At 34.0% G+C, this 17,804-nt stretch overlaps 2 protein-coding genes across 5 annotated transcripts; one reads left to right on the top strand and one right to left on the bottom strand.

The window, feature by feature from the left end:
- The first annotated feature begins 990 nt into the window (after nucleotides 1–990).
- Nucleotides 991–16,097, top strand: LOC127072826 (guanylate cyclase soluble subunit beta-1). Of its 4 annotated transcripts, none has more exons than XM_051013599.1 (15): nucleotides 991–1,150; nucleotides 1,637–1,710; nucleotides 5,223–5,323; nucleotides 5,857–5,975; nucleotides 6,827–6,982; nucleotides 7,334–7,487; nucleotides 7,929–8,083; nucleotides 9,004–9,132; nucleotides 9,439–9,521; nucleotides 10,149–10,319; nucleotides 10,804–11,041; nucleotides 11,265–11,405; nucleotides 11,664–11,821; nucleotides 12,421–12,637; nucleotides 12,808–12,936. In XM_051013599.1, exons 1-15 carry the CDS (start codon nucleotides 1,148–1,150, stop codon nucleotides 12,919–12,921), a joined length of 2,013 nt encoding a protein of 670 aa, XP_050869556.1. In that variant the 5' UTR covers nucleotides 991–1,147; the 3' UTR covers nucleotides 12,922–12,936. The 4 variants fall into 4 exon arrangements, with proteins under 4 accessions (XP_050869556.1, XP_050869559.1, XP_050869557.1 ...); XM_051013601.1 differs by having other exon boundaries at nucleotides 1,075–1,150; nucleotides 1,637–1,714; XM_051013602.1 differs by lacking the exons at nucleotides 12,421–12,637; nucleotides 12,808–12,936 and adding an exon at nucleotides 15,571–16,097 and having other exon boundaries at nucleotides 992–1,150.
- On the bottom strand, nucleotides 11,928–15,282 carry LOC127072851 (uncharacterized). The gene is made up of 2 exons (XM_051013660.1): nucleotides 15,013–15,282; nucleotides 11,928–14,599 (listed from the first exon to the last, which is right to left on the bottom strand). The coding sequence occupies exons 1-2, from the start codon at nucleotides 15,140–15,142 to the stop codon at nucleotides 13,695–13,697; spliced, it is 1,035 nt and encodes a 344-aa protein (XP_050869617.1). The 5' UTR covers nucleotides 15,143–15,282; the 3' UTR covers nucleotides 11,928–13,694.
- Nucleotides 16,098–17,804: the final 1,707 nt, after the last annotated feature.

Below are 17,804 nucleotides of genomic sequence, written 5' to 3'. Positions count from 1 at the left end.
ATTAAACTATCGGAAGGTTAAGTCGAATATTCTCTTCGAAGATAAACGGTTGTTTGACCGTGTTATAGAGATTAAGAAGATGAAAACTTCGCAGCTTGAAAATGTCGGTCGAAGAATTTCGAAATGCTTTTATTTTCTTCGTTGTTCATTCTTCTTCTTCGTTTTTCTTCTTCTTCATTTTTTTTTCTTCTTTAATATTTTATTTATTTTTTTTTTCTTTCCCTTTTTCTCTTTGAAGAGTCGGAGCAAACTTTCAGCTTTTTGCTATGTTAAAAAGCGTTGAAACCGAACTACATTTTCATTTGAACGAACCAACAAGGAAATGCTCTCTTCTCCCTTAATTCATTAAACCACCGGACCTCGAGATTGAGTAGAGTTCAAAGCAAATCCATCAAGTTAGAAAGCAAGGAAAGCGCCCTTTCGACGGAACAGCGCCAAACCTGTGACATGTCATGAAGTTACACAAACGGGATTCGTAGGTACCAAGGTAAGTAGGAATTCAATTGTCTAAAATGAGATAGAAAGGAACTAAGACAAAATGAAAGAAAGGTGATTAGAAGGTGTATTAGATATAGGAAATCGAAGTAATACGTAAGGAGAAATGGTAAGGCGAAATAAAAGGAATAAAAGGGAAGAAAGAAAGAAAGAAATAGGAAAGAGTAAAAGAGGATATATCGAGACTCGTCGATTCCAGGTCATGTCATCGTCTTTCTCGTCGCCTTTGTCAGTGGTAGCGTTGGTCTACGAATCGAAGAAGAGCACCGGCCGTTGGTGGTTTCGAGGGTGTTGGATAGAATACATGGAAAGAGGGTGAAAGAGATAGACAGAAAGAGAGAGAGAGAGAGAGAGTGTGTGTGTGAGAAAAAGAGAGAGAGAGAGAGAGAGAGAGAGAGAGAGGATAGTGAGAAGGAAAGAAGAGGTGGAAGAGGGAGCAACGTTACAGCGACACGAACACCAGGTGGCGCGAATGCTAGCAAGAAAATCGATACTTATCGCCTCGGAGCGTACGCTCGAGCGTCTTCCAGTACGCGACTCGTGTGCACGAGGTAAACACGGCATCCTATGCCAATTAGAATGGAATGATACGTAAAGAGTGAGAGAGAATTTCGTCGCTTCCAGTCAGCTCGATCGCAGAATCAGCCTAGACATGGTACGTTCTCGGAACAAAGATCGACTCGCCGATTCCTCATGATCACCGTTCCGATCTTCTTCGACATCTCGAGCAGTCGTTTGACGCGTCGTGAAAGGGTGGTGGGGTGGAGGGGCGGAAGGGGCGGTGGGTTGAAGAATGAAAGAGAGATATATATATATAGAGAGAGAGAGGTGGGGAGAGGGGGTGCGTGGGAGGGAGAAGAGGTTTAGGGAGACAGGGGAAAGGAAAATTATTTTTAACGAACTTTAAATGAAAGAAAGAAAGAAAACAAAACGAGATCGCATAGGACGACTTTGACGTTGACTCGAATCACTGATGAAAACTTTATCGCATGTGACAGCTCAGATTTTTCCTTGTTCATTTAAATTACATTCCTCCCTTCAAGTCGAGCGTTTGAAATGATCGCTTTCCAGTGATTTTCATGTTTTCCCTCCATTTTTAATCGACTCCTTTTTTTTTCTTTTCTTTCTGTCATATGTGCAGTACGGTTTCGTGAATTACGCTCTCGAGCTCCTCGTTGTGAAGAACTTTGGCAGCAAAACATGGGATGAGATAAAGTAGGTAAAATCTACAAAAAAAAAAAAATAATTTAAAAAGAACAAAAGAAAAAGGAAGGGCTGAAATATTGTTGCTTTCGATACCCAATGGAAATCCATTTCTGCATGAGACACCCGCGAACTTTATAATATTATTTTTATCGCTTGTTTTCGTGTATCACGTTTATCCTCTCTTTACCTTTTTAGACACGTAGCTAGCTCGTTCGATCCTCGTTTTTCTTCGTTTTCACAGCACGTCGAAGATGGATCGAGTATTCCTTTTTGTCCCGACCACGTGCTTTTCAACTATCAATGTCGTTTATCGCTAAGATCGATGCACCTCGTTTTCTTTTGTAATTCCGTAAAAGCCACGAAGACGATCTTTCTTTCAGTTTGCCTTTTCTCGCTTCGCTCGAACGGTTCTGTTGATTTTTTCTTACGCTTTCTCTTAATGGACTATATATATAAAACTTTCAGAAATCTTAACTATCTAATCGAGCTCAGTACTCAAATCGATTCTCTCGGAGTAATTTATATTTAAAATTTAATATTTGAATTAATTAAAATGAAATAAAAGAAACATCGAGAAAAAATCACTTTATTGAAAAATTTAACAAATTTGGAGTTCATTCGACGCGTATAACGTTTCAACGATGTATGTAGCATCGTTTAAATATTTCTATGAAAATGAAAGAAATATCAAATTTTTTATTTTCTCTCCGTCATTTTTATTTTTCTGAGAACAACAGTAGAAGGGCGTAGGCCATTTCGATAGGGAAATGATGCTGTAAATTTGAACTGTTGTATCGCATAAATATTCCCGGTCACTTGCACACACTCGAGGCTTTTCGCGCTGAGCGCAGCAAACATAACGTATTCGTGTTTATCGCCTCGGTAGTGTTCTAACTGAAATTACCTTTTATCTCAGATAGATCTAGCGAACCCTTCTAAATTGCTGTTTTTCTTGTCCATTTGATATAAGAATAATGAATGAATATTTCTATCATAAAGCATTGGCATATTGCATAAAAACAAAGAGGACGATTTATTTATTTTATTTGTGAGATACTGAATATCGTAGTAGGATTTAGAAACGATATTTCTTCGATATGATATCTTTACGAACACAAAGATATCAACTCGAGAAGAATAATTTATGCTTCTAGTAGCTCTCTTTGCTGTTTCGAGTAGGTACTTACTGCTCGTAATATTATGATCCTTTATATAGTACATATCTTGTCCCAATCCTCGAATGTGAACTATCTTAATAGAGTCTTCTTTTACGTTCAATCCATGCTATATTGCTTTTGCTAACTTCAATATACTTTTCTTGAAGCATGCTTATTCTGTTAATAAACCGTTGGAGCTCCGTTAAATTCATCAAAATTAAAAAAAAAGTTTCTTGTAGAAGGAGAAATGTCATTTAATAAGAATGGATTTAATTTGGAGAAATTTTAGTACAAAGGAGTACAATGTTTGCGACATTGTATTTTAAGTTGATACGTGGATATAAAATTCTATTCATTTTATCAAGCATGAAGCGTTTTCAAGAACAAGTAAATGCCATCGTGAAAGTTCGAGTTACAGCCGAACGAAAGATTGCATTACACGAAACCTTTCAACTCTTAGCACATTGCCTAAAAGCTCCCTCGTTTATCTCGTTTTTCTTCAAACGAAAGACGCAGCCATTATTCTCAGAATCTCGCGTCGATACTTTTACTTTTACCTTTTTACTTCGTCTTAACGGAAAATCCCATCGTTTACTCGATCACGTTATCCACCTACGATAGTAAAGTACGTGTTCCGTTTTAAACGCTTTGGCAGAACCATTCAATTTCTTTAAGGTATTGATTAAAAACAGTCAAACAGTAAAGAAAAATTCAATTAGCAAAAATAGAATTGTAAATTTACGAGAAAATGTCAACCTTTACTATAGATCATTTACTAATTATATTTATTATGTTTATACGATACGCTACAAATTATTTTAACAAAGTTATTCGACTGAATCTTCGATCGTACCTGTTATATACCCTTTCCTAAGTATATCTATAGAGTATTTGAAAATATCAAAGTATCTTGGAACAGGCTAAAATGTGAATGTAAACCGTTGTAAATTTTATAGAAGAGAAATATTGTTTCAAGATCGTTCAAAGCAAAATAATATTTTCTTAATCTTAAATATATATTAATTTATAATATAATATGTAATAATATAAATGAAATATATAATAATTTCGGTTGCTCTTATAATTATAAGAATGCCTACGATGAATCTCATAGTGAAATTTCATAGTGATTTTATTGAAAAAAAAAAAGAAAAACAATATAAGACATATTTTCTATCTAATAGAAATGATATTAATTCGTGATATTCTGAGAATCAAATTAGCATGTACTTGTTTAGATAGCTGTCGAAGTTGTTGAAACGGTTCGCTATAATAATAATAATCGAGCATGTACATCCCTCGTACGTTCCTCACGTTGAGAATTAATTAATGGTCTAATTGGAACTAGACAACTGAAAGATTAAATCTAATTAGTAATTTCATTAACGAAAGTTGGCGTGAATATAGTTATTATTGTTATATCAATTGATATTTTCAAGAAGTGTTCTATTTTGGAGGAAATCTTAATGAGACTCGATTTAGTTTTAATTGGAAGGAATTGTTACGTAGGGCGACAACAAATTTCACGTACCCCGTGTTTCGCCATTGTACTGAAAATAGAAGTTACCCTGAAACTGAAATGCTACGACGGCACTTAGAGGCTCATATAAGAGGGTCACTTTACTCAGCCTAAATGAGGTTTCACCGCTGCTCTCTCGGGAATGGCATCGTGTTTGCAAATTGCACGTCATTATTTCGAAGTTCTCCCTTCCTTCGAATATTCAAATTTTATAATATTTCAGCCAAACACCGTCAGTAAAAAATTCACGATAAATTTAAAAGTAAACAATTTATTTTACAATTTTAACTTCTTTTTCCATTGATATTATAGTAATATTCAAAATTGTATAGATTTGTTTTAAATTTATGTAAAGCTTTCGAGAAAAGCTCCAAAGTTAAATTAACACCGAGGATATAGCTATATTGAACAATTAAATTGAAAAAATTTAGAAGAGTTATTAAAATATTTATTTTTGTTGCAATTCATAAAATGAGTGGTCCCAGAAGAAGATGAAATATTAAGATAATACAAATGTTGGTATATAGTTATTAATTCAAAAGAAATAAAGTTTCATTAGACTAATTTAATATTCCTAGCTCTCTGTATCGTGCTTTCTCTATTATTTACTAGACGACCCATGAAACGCTCGTTATTGCCCCTTATAATTTGTGTCTTTCGTAGTTGATTTAAACGTAAATATAATTTCTAAATACCTTCTTGTTTGCACGTTTTACAAGCTATCTCTTGTATCTTATTGTTCTATTGCTTATCGCGTTTATATGTCATTGTTAATCTTTCTGTTTAATTGCTCTCATAGGTATACTTATATGTGCAAAATAATTGCCACAATTTTATTGCTTTAGGAAAGATGCTGCTGTTAATATGGACGGACAATTTCTAGTACGACAAATTTATGACGATGAAATTACATATAATCTTATAGCAGCCGCTGTTAATCGATTGAGTATGTATACTATACTTTCTAAACATAATTATATAGGTAATCGATATACTAGTTATTTAACAATTTAACAAATATAAATTCTTTTAATATCAATTTTTTTATTCTTAATTCGAAATGTAATATTTGTTAATCATGTATGATTTTATTGTTTTGTTTGTTATTAAAATACTATATGTATACGTTTTATTATAGAATTATTAAAATTTATTAATCAAACAAAATAAACAGGGAGATTAAATAAGCTCAGGCGAAATTATAATATATATTATTTGTAGACAATGATACGTAATGTTCGATATATTATAAATATTAAATCAACATACAACTTGCTTTACAATATTCAAGTAAATATATAACAATTAACCGATATTAACAATAACGGTGCGATCGTGAAAATAATTTAACCAAATATACATGATTTATAATAGCGTATAAATCCACGAAACAGGAGGGATGCGTGTGGGAGTTTGCTTTATTAATTTGTCCTAGATTTAAATCAGTTTTATATCCATTAAGCTCATTTCATTTTCTAGACATTCCTGCAAACGATATATTGGAACTGTTCGGACGAATGTTCTTTGACTTCTGTCAGGATTCCGGATACGATAAAATCCTTCAAGTTCTTGGAGCAACACCTAGAGATTTTTTGCAGGTAAATCGTATGTCAAGGATTCATTATTTCTTAAATCAACAGTAATTTATAATATAGTCTCTAATATGGTAAAATATAATTAATCTCTCTTTTATTACGTAAACATAGATTTTTTTCTTTTTTTATGTACTACATAGATATTTTTGCACGTACGGCAAACTAGTTTTATTAGCATAATTCTCGCGTTTATGATACGTACACAATGTCGATGATATATCATAATTCGTTTTGATGCTTCCCGTCTAACCAGTTTTCCGTTAGGATAGGTCATGGCTCCTGCGGGTCTATTAGAAAGACATATCGTTCAAAGCAGAAGGTTTAGAAAAAGATATTTTTTGGATAATCCTTTTGGGTCGAGTCAAGCAAGCAATTTTTATTAGAATGAGAGAAAGAAATAGAAAGAGATGGTATAAGATAAGAAAACAGGTGAAGCCCATTAAGAAGCTTCTGCTCACTCGGCTTTTTCATTTCCAGCTTTTATCGTACGCAGTCTCACGATCCGGCACTATGTTCTTGTCATAATGTTCGAAGAATTTTATTTTCTTTCATCCTTTACACCGTTTTGAAAATGTCGTGCTCGATCATTCGCCCGATCCGTTCTAGTCGTATCAGTGAAACGACTTTTGACATTTTTCTAAATTTTTAACGATACGTTACTGAATCATCTCTTTGAATCTTTTTCATTTTTACATTTAACACGTTAATCAAATTAAATATCTTTATTATTTACGATCTCGAATTGCGAATAATATCGTTTCAAATATCAAATATTGATTTAAATTAAATTGTCATAAATGTTATCATAAATATAAAAATATATACTAGGAAGGTATGTCTTTTTCTTATTTTAGAATTTAGATGCACTTCATGATCATTTGGGTACTTTGTATCCTGGAATGAGGGCACCATCTTTTCGATGTACAGAAAGACCAGAGGATGGTGCTTTGGTATTGCATTATTACTCGGATCGACCGGGTTTGGAATACATCGTTATTGGAATTGTTAAGGTATACTTATAAATAAGGGATTTAAAAGTATTGTTGAATTTCATGTAATGTTAAACGAGAATATTTTTATTATATAATACATTCTACCATAGAATATCATATGTATATATGTATAACGCTATAGGACGTTTTATCAAAATATCTAATAAAATATTCTGAATTTCATAGTAAATGCAGAATCATTATATTCTTCTTTTTTTTTCTTAAAAATCGAAGGAGTATATTTTATAGATATTGAGAATTTGAACATTCGCCAAAACTATTGTTAAAAATATTACAGAAAATATGTATACATAATGTAAACAGTTTTGTGACAGTAAAAGAGCATAAATATAAATTTTTATTCTGCAGACCGTGGCAAAAAAGCTTCACGGGACAGACGTGGACATGGAGATCCTGAAGACGAAAAACGAATGTGATCATGTTCAATTCTTGATAACCAATACATCGGGACCTGGTGTCGTTTCGAATTCTATGATCGTCGAACATGAAATGTTGTCTGCTGGTGAGTAAGATAAATTTCTTTCGAACGTACTAGTACATGCGGAATGCAAAATTCCTATTAAATTAGAAAATCAATTTATCGCTGGAATTAATGGGACTCTCTAGGTCGCGACTATTAATGAGAAAACGTGACGTTATGAAATTCGCTCAAATCGTCAGCTCGTTTTTATTAAATCGATTCTTTATCATGGATTTTTATTTTCTCGTCATTCATTCATAGGTCAAAAACTTTATGAGATTCTAATTGATATTTTTTATTATAAAATGAAACGAGGTTATAAATACTTTTTGTTCTTCTCGTGTATATATATATATATATATATATATATATATATATATACATATGTAATATATGTATATATATAGGTAGCTATATTTTTGTCGATATATTTTTTGTATTTTGAATGTAGAATATATACAAATTTTTCATTGGTTGTCATAGAACCAAAGGTGAGCCCCACTACGTTTTGCAGAGTGTTTCCTTTCCATATTATGTTCGACCGGGATCTTACGATAGTGCAAACAGGCTACACCATCACTCGTATTTTACCACAGGTCTGCAGTGGTAGTTGCAAATTAACCGACATACTTTTTGCCGTAAGTGAAAAATTCATATTTGTGTCGAATAAGTTTTGCATTTTCGATTTTTCTTTAACAATTTTTTATTCACATAATTCTGTACGTCATCGATTATTCAATTATAAAAGTTGATATCAAAATCATGCTTCAAATTTAAAGATGTATCGCTTCCATGTCCCGTTTATTTGAAATATTACCTGCTGATATTAATTTATAATTAATTTGCTTTCACTCGCTAAATTTCCCTAGCTAATTTTCGAAACTCGATCTTAATTGTTACCAAGCAACGAGCTAACATAATTGCGTCGTGTATTCCTCGTTGCCAAACCTCCCGTTCCTATAATTCATACATATTCATGCGCACGCTATCATACATCTTTCGAATCCAGTTTATTGCCAGCGACATGACACACGCGTTGTGTCCAGTCCGGCTACGTTATTACGTTTTCGTATTAGCATCAATCCGTGACTGTATCACGTATGTAATAAATAAAATAGAAATACTTGACACTTTCCATTATCCTTTAATTTTATCTCGATGTTTCACTAGTACAAAGAAAATAAAATGTTTCTCGCGTGTTCTTAATTATATTCGTCTATTTACCCTTTTTTTTGAATAATATTTTTATCGAAATAGAATACGTTTTCCAAACAAGTAAATTTCTTAAGATCAGAGTAAAAATGTCAAAAAATGCTTGACTTACAAATTTTCTAAACATATACACATATACATACATATATATAGGTACACATACATAGCTATGTCCAATCTTATATTCACAATAAGTCTATACAGGACATTTCGATTCGATACGAAAAGAGATTTGATGGTCGATTATATTCCAGCGAACTGCATTATGAATTCTGGCACATTCCTTCCGCACCCGATAAATAAATTCTCGCAAAACAAGGCTGCATAATGTCGTCGACATTCCTAGGTCAGGCCGCATTTGGAATTAACATTTGAAAACATACTGTCACACATAAACACTGTCTACGTGTTGAGGACTAAAAAAGGAGCGATGCGTGTTGCATCCTCGGAAGAATACGCGTATCTACGTCTGAAGGTTAGTAAAATTTATTAAACTTTGATAATAGAAAAAGTACGATGTAAATTTATAACCGAAGATCACTCGACGAATCGACTTAATCGTTTTCTATGAAGTCATTCTCATTGTCTATTGTACAAAGCGATTGAACTTTTTTCTTTTCTTTTTTTTGCCACCTCAAAAGACATTATTAAAGTCATTTAAAACACAGATTACATTTGCATTCGCGCAAAGAAGCTTAGTCGTTGAATGAGTCATTAATCATTTAAGAAATTTACATTTGTCGCTTCGTACTTGATGAAATATTCCCATTTTTTGTTGAAGGGTCAAATGTTGTACATACCTGAGAACGATCTGACAATTTTCCTCTCTTATCCCAGTGTTATGAATCTCGACGATCTTACGAGGTAATAGATTGTAAAAAATATATATATAACTTATAAATTATAAAGAATTATGTCATAGAATGACAATTGGATGATCTTCTTTGATTTTCCCGTCAATTTACTGTTCATTTAAGATCTTTTAAAACTTAACAGTCCGTTTCTATGAAGGAAGAAGCATGATTTAGCAAGTAGTTCGGCTCCCACCTTAAGGCGCATCCAACTTTTATCGTACTCAAGAAGCAAGAACTTTCTACTTTCTTAAGGACATTACCTGTACTCATTCTTCTTTCTCTTTGAATCGCAACCGGTTACGCATACGTATATACACGTACACGCGCGCGCGCGCACGCGATGTATGTAATGTTCGTACTTTTTAGAGAACTTCTTTTCTTTATGTAATTTAAAGTAGGAAGGAAGAATGAGAAAAGAAGAAAGAATAACAAACATGGAATCGTATATTTCTTTATTTAACAAATTTATTATATGGAAAAATATAAAGTGAGCATCGTCAAACGTACTTTTGCATTTGTAATAGTATTTATTTGCAAATAAAAAAAAAATATGTAAAAAGAGATTAAAGAGAAAGTTATCAAGGAAAAATATGTCAAGACTAGAAGAGCATACTAATTCTTGATTGGTGTGTCGTAGACGTGGTTTATACCTAAGCGATGTGCCACTACACGATGCAACGAGGGACCTCGTCTTGATGTCGGAGCAGTTCGAAGCGGATTATAAGTTGACAAGAAACTTGGAATTACTCACCGATAAGTTACAGCAGACGTATCGTGAACTCGACGGTGAGAAGCAAAAGACCGACAGGTAAGGATTTCTGTTGGACCGGAACTTTCTGATAAAGGGATCCCCATCGGGCTCGTTCTCTATTTAGCTTCCATAAGAATCTCTTGAAATGGACTCTTATCACATCATAAAATTTTCTTCTTAGAGAAATTACTTTCTTCTCTGTCTCTGTCTCTCTCTCTCTCTCTCTCTCTCTCTCTCTCTCTGTTTCTTTTTATTTCTTTGTTCTTTCCTTATCTCGACGGAAATATCGTTCAATTTAATTGCATTATAATATCACGTTCTAGAATTGGTCATACCGATGAAAATGAATATTACTTTGACAATAAGCCGATTATAGTTGACAAAATAAGTTTCTTCCTATTTTATGTTTGAAATCTCGAATATAAAAGTAATTACAGATGAAAGATGGCAGTTTATTTTCATTAATTTCTTCGATTTGAAATTTTTTCGATAGCATACGAAAGATCTCTCTCTTTCTCTCTCTCTCTTTCTTAACCCATAGGTTACTATACTCTGTATTGCCGATTTCCGTGGCGAACGAACTTAGGCATTCGAGGCCAGTACCCGCAAAGAAATACGATTGCGTGACACTTCTCTTCTCGGGAATCGTCGGGTTTGGAGCTTATTGTGCAGCTCACACAGATTCTGGTGGTGCTATGAAGATTGTTAACATGCTCAATCAATTGTATACTGCTTTCGACGTACTCACCGATCCAAAGAAGAATCCTAATGTTTACAAGGTTTCGAGAATTTCGTTTAATCAGCAACGAGCAATAAATTGTAGTAATAGTAATTGATTTTCTTCTTCGACAATTACGAAACTTTAATTTCTAATCATTGACAGAAACTTTAAATTTCCATTTGTCATCCTTTGAATTGTTACGTGAAAATCTTTGAAATTGTAGATGTTACAGACAGTTAGACGACAGTGTAATCTAATTCCAAAACTAACTTTTAATCTAGGTGGAAACTGTAGGCGACAAATATATGGCGGTGAGCGGATTACCAGAACCATGTCGTTGTCATGCACGATGTATAGCACGACTTGCGCTAGATATGATGGATCTTGCCGCAGATGAGGTCCAAATCGATGGAGAACCTGTGGTTGGTATTTTCTTTTCTTTTCTTTTCTTTTCTTTTTTATTCTTTTATATATAAAAGATAAAGTTAACCAAAGGAAAACGTATATTTCTAATTTTCTTCAAAAATATAATATAATATAGCGTTTCGATGATTTAAAAATATATTGAAAACAAATCATTCGATCGTCATCGATCATAGATCATATCGATCATAGATCGTATTCGATCGATTCGTAGAACGATCATAACTAGGTATTATTTGTTATAAAATTTTTCGCAGAAAATCACCATCGGTATACACAGTGGCGAAGTTGTAACTGGAGTAATCGGACATCGTATGCCACGATATTGTTTGTTTGGAAATACCGTAAATCTTACCAGTCGAACGGAAACTACCGGAGAACCCGGTAAAATAAATGTTTCGGAGGATGCTTACAGGTAAAAATACTTTTACTTTTTACAAAGCATACTATTCGCTTCAATTTCATTGTTTATTAACAGATCTCATTTCACATGATCGTCCAATCACGAATTTTAAACATCATTATTTGTTGTATAAAAGGATTAGATTTATTGTCTTTTCCATAGAAATTTCTTACAAGTATTAGTACGATACAATGATCGAATAATAGCGAGAGTAGTAGTGACGTTTATTAGTCGAAAAATGCTTTGTTACGATCGTGACCACCCACTTCGAAAGAGTTGCATTCAACAGGAAAAACAATAATAGATTAGAGTATCTAATGTCGCAGGCTGAACGATTAAAAATCAATTGCTTGGATTAATCGTTGATTCAGCGAAATTCATTAGAGAACTCGTCAAGAACGTATTAAGCAAGATGCGATAGAAATTCTCTTCGAATCAATGTCGATTTCGTTCGACAAAGGAAAGATTTCGAAAGACATTCGTTCGAGAGGTTTTCCTGTTTCGGTATATCTCCATTTGTAAAGTCAAGTTGATCCCTTTTTCGAAAAGTCTTTGCTTTTTGACGAAAACTTTGTATTTTAAGTAACATGAATTTCGAATTTCATTTGAAGTTCGCCTAGTTGGAAATCGCATTTTATCTGCAATCTACGTAGGAGCAAAGTAAAAGGCTTCGACTTCCATCGAAAGTTATACGATCGACTTTTAAAATGGTCGCAGATAGATACACATACATACACACATAAACGATATGCGAACTATAGAGAACTCGAAGGCAAACGGCAGAGAACGAAACGAGCGATTAAATCGCGCTGCGCATTTCGCACCGAGGTAAGAGGCAATTATTTTTTTTCCTTTTTTCGTCCACTTTCTTTTTTTTCCTTATTTTTTTTCCCCCTTCAACTCTCTTTCATCGATACTCGCCTTTGCGTTCACCGTAATTTTCCCAGCTAGTGTTAGGTACGTAAGTACTTACCTGTATTTACGTACGAATTTTCCAGAGGAAGGATTACACGTGTGCCGTAAGGTCAGAATATTACGTGCAATTATCGATCGACTCGTACTATCGGGAAGCCGTTTCCCTCATGTCTAATAGCACTGGGAGTTCTCCATGATTTACGAGATCGTCGCTTACGCCAATATTACGGATAGTTTTCTCGTAATTTACACGTTAACCGTGTGTTTGACGTAAGTTTCTTTAACATAGATCTGTCTCCTTCTATCATCGAGTAATAAACGCGAAAAGTTTTTCCGATACATAACGGAAAGTTGATTACGAACTGTTCCTAATTAGTGTAATTCCATGTTGAAAAATATTTCCAAGCATGTTGGAGTTAAATTTTTTTATGAAAACAAAAATTACACATGTGTAGATAGATAGCTATGTGCGATTATAGATATCCCTTTTCTCTCTTTAATTCGCTTAAATCAAGCAAAGTCATTTAATTTTTAATCGCGATTACGTATCCAAAGACTTTTCTCAAATGTTTGAAACACGCTTCGAATACATTTAAAGTAGATAAATACAATCCTGTAATTCGAGAAAAACTCTCAATATTGCATTAGTTACGACGCTTTAATCCAGAAAATAGTCCAAAGTATTGAGACGATCGTCAGGATGGATTGGAAAGATTTAGTTCCCCTTATAATTTTACCGTAATGACTATCGAACCGTATGGACCATCGATATTTTTCGTAGAAAGCCGGTCTTCGTCGGTCTCTTAATGAACACCAATCAAGCGATAAGGAGAATTTCTCCTACTTTTGGAAACGATTATCCATCTGCTTTCTCGTGCCAAATAAGCATTTACCGTGATCGATGTTACCACCGACCCTTTTCCTTTTTCTTTCCCTTAGTTACACAGAATAAACACTAAATCTATTCCGATCAATCGCACATTATGTCCAGATAATTTCTCAAAGTCTGTGGTATCTGAAGTCTTTGAATGCCATGGGGAAGAGCCCAATTCTTAAATAATATCTCTCTTATACTACAACGACAGAGATGTATTAATTCCGGTGGACATAATCCACTTCTTTCCGGTGGCACCAAATTTCGCTCTACCAGATTAGGATAATGTTCGTACATAGAAACGCTAAATACTCCGCTTTGAGCAGCTATATGATTCGGTGTCTTTACACTTGCCATAGGTATAGTTCTTAAGAGTAATTTCAAACATACGAGTAAATCTTTCGGAAAGATTATTTCTTCGTCAGCTGATTGAATATCGTACTCGTTCAATTTAGCCAGCAGAATTTCGATCGGCGACGGTGCCAACTTGTCCGATTCTATCGAAGCTCCATATCTTAGCATTATCATAAGTATATCGGGTGCACCGTGTTGAATCGCGACTCTTAACGGTACCACCTGACCATAAGATTCCATTGGAACGTCGATAAAACGAGACTTTATAGTCGAAGAAGCGCAACGATATTCCAATTTGCCTTCAATCGCATGATCCATAAAATATATCAATGCTTTGATATTCTCCTCCCGATCTTCGAAGTCGCTTTTCCAACCAGATAGAAAATGCGTCACCCTAGTACCAAATATAGCTCCCACGAAAATCCTTTCGAATGTCTTCTCACAATAGAATATGTCGTTCAACAAACGAGTAACTATCTCGTTATTTCGTAACTTCCAATCGAAGCAGAGCTTTGCTGCCACATAAAGAACGTTATGGAATTTTCCTAATAAACATACTTGGCCATTTTCCATCATGGTAATGTTGTGATAGCGTAAAGCCGATAGGACTATTCTCTCGCAGACGTCTTGTTTGTCCAGTTTTTCCGCTGAATATAGAAAAGGAGTAAAAGATATGAATTATCGAGAGAGTAAGCAAATCTTACGTTTTATTTCAATTAAATTATTATTCTGTGGATACAGAAGACAAAAATACGAATGATCGATTAACACATTTGAATAACTTTGCTGCGTATTAAGAATTTCGTAAAAAAGTAAACAGGTCTGATAAAATCTCTACGAAATATTAAATCTAGGCCTGTCTCTTATCGATTATCGAACTTTCTTCCCTGAACGGTCTTAGCTCTCCGCTCTATTACTCCTTGACTCGGTAAAAGCGAACGTAGCAAATATCTCTTCAATAAACCACCGGTATCTCCGTCGTCGTTTCCAATTCTCTCAATTACTTTTCAAGCGTACTCACGTTAAAGAATTTTCAAATATATCGTAGAGGTTATATTACCTTCCGCACAACTGTTTATGACGTCTGAAAAATATCCGACGAGTTCTCGCCGTTTGTATCGCGACGCTAAACAACTGCGTTCCAACTCGGAGAACAATCTGTCGAAGTAACAGTCGATAAGCACTTCCATCCTTCTAAGATGATAGAGATATTTTCGATAAACGTGGTCACGATAAATGATAATAGCAGTAATAACAAAAAAAAAAAAGAAAGAACGAAGAGAAATTTCAAAGAAATTTTATATCTCTGATACTATGAGTAACGAAACATTCTTACGATTGTCGACCTCCGAATGATCGACTGCACGTTAACCGAACGAAACTTACAAGAGGGAGTTAATTCGTTTAGACCTTACGTAAAGTATTCTAAGGGCTTCTTCGGTAAATACTGTCTTACTCATGAGACTTTTTTTGCCAATGTTGTCTATCATGTGAATCATGAAATCGATTCTTTTTTTCTATAGAAAAATAAAATCATAGATTGTAGACCGAATAGAATTCGTTGAATTTAATTTTACAATTTTAACGATATAAATTGTCTTTACTTTTTTTCTTTTAGGTACTTGTGCATGCCGGAGAATCAAGATCCGCAATTTCTGTTGGAATACAGAGGTCCGGTCACTATGAAAGGAAAATCAGAACCGATGAACGTATGGTTCTTGTCTAGAGAAGTGGAACTAAATTCATAACTCGATCATCAAGAAAAATATTTCTGTCCATCACGATCGCCGAGACTATCGTTACAGCAATAAAACAGGGCATCCCTGTAGACCATTAGCTTCTACACAAAATAATTTAATGCGAAATAAAATCGCAAGACGAGCTCCGCGAGATCCCTGTCTATGAAAATCGATTAATCTCGTCGTTTTTTTTTTTCACGATATGTTTATGTAGATATCTGTTGCATTTTTGCTCGTAGGAAAAATTTACAGTTCCTCGACGTTTGGATATCCTAGCGTCAAGTGTTTAAAAAATTTTCTTTATTTGTTAATTATATATTCTATATTATATATATATATATGTGTATATGTATACATACGTGTATGTATCTCGAGCGATAAGAAATATAGTCGTCAGAAATTTCAATGTTCATTGATAATAATATTCGACGTATAAATAACTCGATCGTTAATGAAGATCAATCTTTTAAATAAGGTCATAGAAATTTCTTGAGATTTCGTACGATTAAAACGATCGAGGAAGTTCGATCATGTTGACTCGGATAGATTCGAAGGAGTTTTAAAATCAGAAATAAACAGGTATGAGCAGAAACCCACAGGAATGTACATGGTTGGAAGATGGTAACGGAACCTGTTCCGATCTTCTACATGACCCATGCACGTCACAAGGTCAATCGAATGGGTACCGTAAAAGCGTTAATTGTTCGTCTGTCGTAACTCTTCTTTTATTAGTCCGACGTGTCTTCTTCATTTTGGCTTAGAAAATAGTTCAAACGTACTGTCGCATCGTAAAAGTCTAGAAAATGATGGTCGGATGTTTTATCTTAGAAAATTATGCGTTTCTACGAGCTATGCTTTATTGGCAATATTCGTCATGTTCATTAAAGTGATTCGTATAATCACATTACTACCATTACTACCACTAGCAAAGTGGTATGCGGGATACAAGTTTCACGTTGTCGAAGAAAAAGTGAACACACTACTCTCGACCGGTTTACCGGGTGAGGCATGCAGAGAATAAGGCCATATAATAAAGCGCGTACGATGCCGACCTCGGGATTAGGCGGTTTATATATACGAGCAACTTGCATCGAATACAATTGTTATGGATAAATGAACGGTTGATGTTAGATCATTATGATGGATTAGATGAAACAGATGGACGAATGAATAGATATTTCTTATCGTATCTCAATAGTTTTTGATGAATAATATTATACTCGGCGAATTTTTTTTTAAACGAAGATTATAAGCCTTTGAGGAGAAAGTGGGAAGAATAATGTAGACTCGTGTTCTTTTCTTTTTCTTTTTCTCTTTTTTTTTTTTTTTTTGAAATCAGTAGAGATGGCTTAAAACGATGCTAAAACGAAATTTTAGCCTAAAGGAATGTGTCGTATATACATATATATATATATATGTGTGTGTATATATATACACGACGTTCGATGATAATTATGCTAGGTATCGCTTACGCGATATTTTATTTTTTATTTTTAAATGACCTTAGTATTTTTTATGATACGCTCGATACAAGTCGTTCTCTGAATAATCGATTATTTTTATCAACTTTTTATGTAAATATTCGTCACCGAGTGATATTGGTCATTTTATTCTAGTAAATGTTTATCTATTAATTTATTTTATAAACAAAGTTTTCATAGTACTGCGCAATTTACATTTAACATTATCATTAAAGTTAACAATTATATAATTTAGTTTGAAAGACGATAGAAATAATGATTCACTTTACAAAATATACTTTCAATAATACAACAAATGAAATCTAATAACAATTATAAAATTTCTAGTACAACTGCAGACAGATGTGAATGTCGTTATTGGGTCAATGAAACAAAATAACATAATCGATAAGTGAATCGTTAAATAAAATCTACTTAATCGATGCATTCGATCGATAGCAAAAGACTATGAATGAACATATGGCAGAGTTGACGAGTAGGTCTCTCCTCGCGCTTTCCACTTGTACGATGTTCGTTCCATTATAGCCGGGAGGGCATTCCACCGGTCTTGGTGAAATTTCGGCAGGTGTACGAGATTCCATGGAGCATTCGTGTTCACGGACGCGCCCATAAGGAGCAGAGGTTCATCGTGC

The sequence above is a fragment of the Vespula vulgaris genome, chromosome 2, assembly GCF_905475345.1.
Source record: "Vespula vulgaris chromosome 2, iyVesVulg1.1, whole genome shotgun sequence".
Lineage (NCBI taxonomy): Eukaryota > Metazoa > Arthropoda > Insecta > Hymenoptera > Vespidae > Vespula > Vespula vulgaris.
This window is presented reverse-complemented; position numbering and strand designations above follow the sequence as displayed.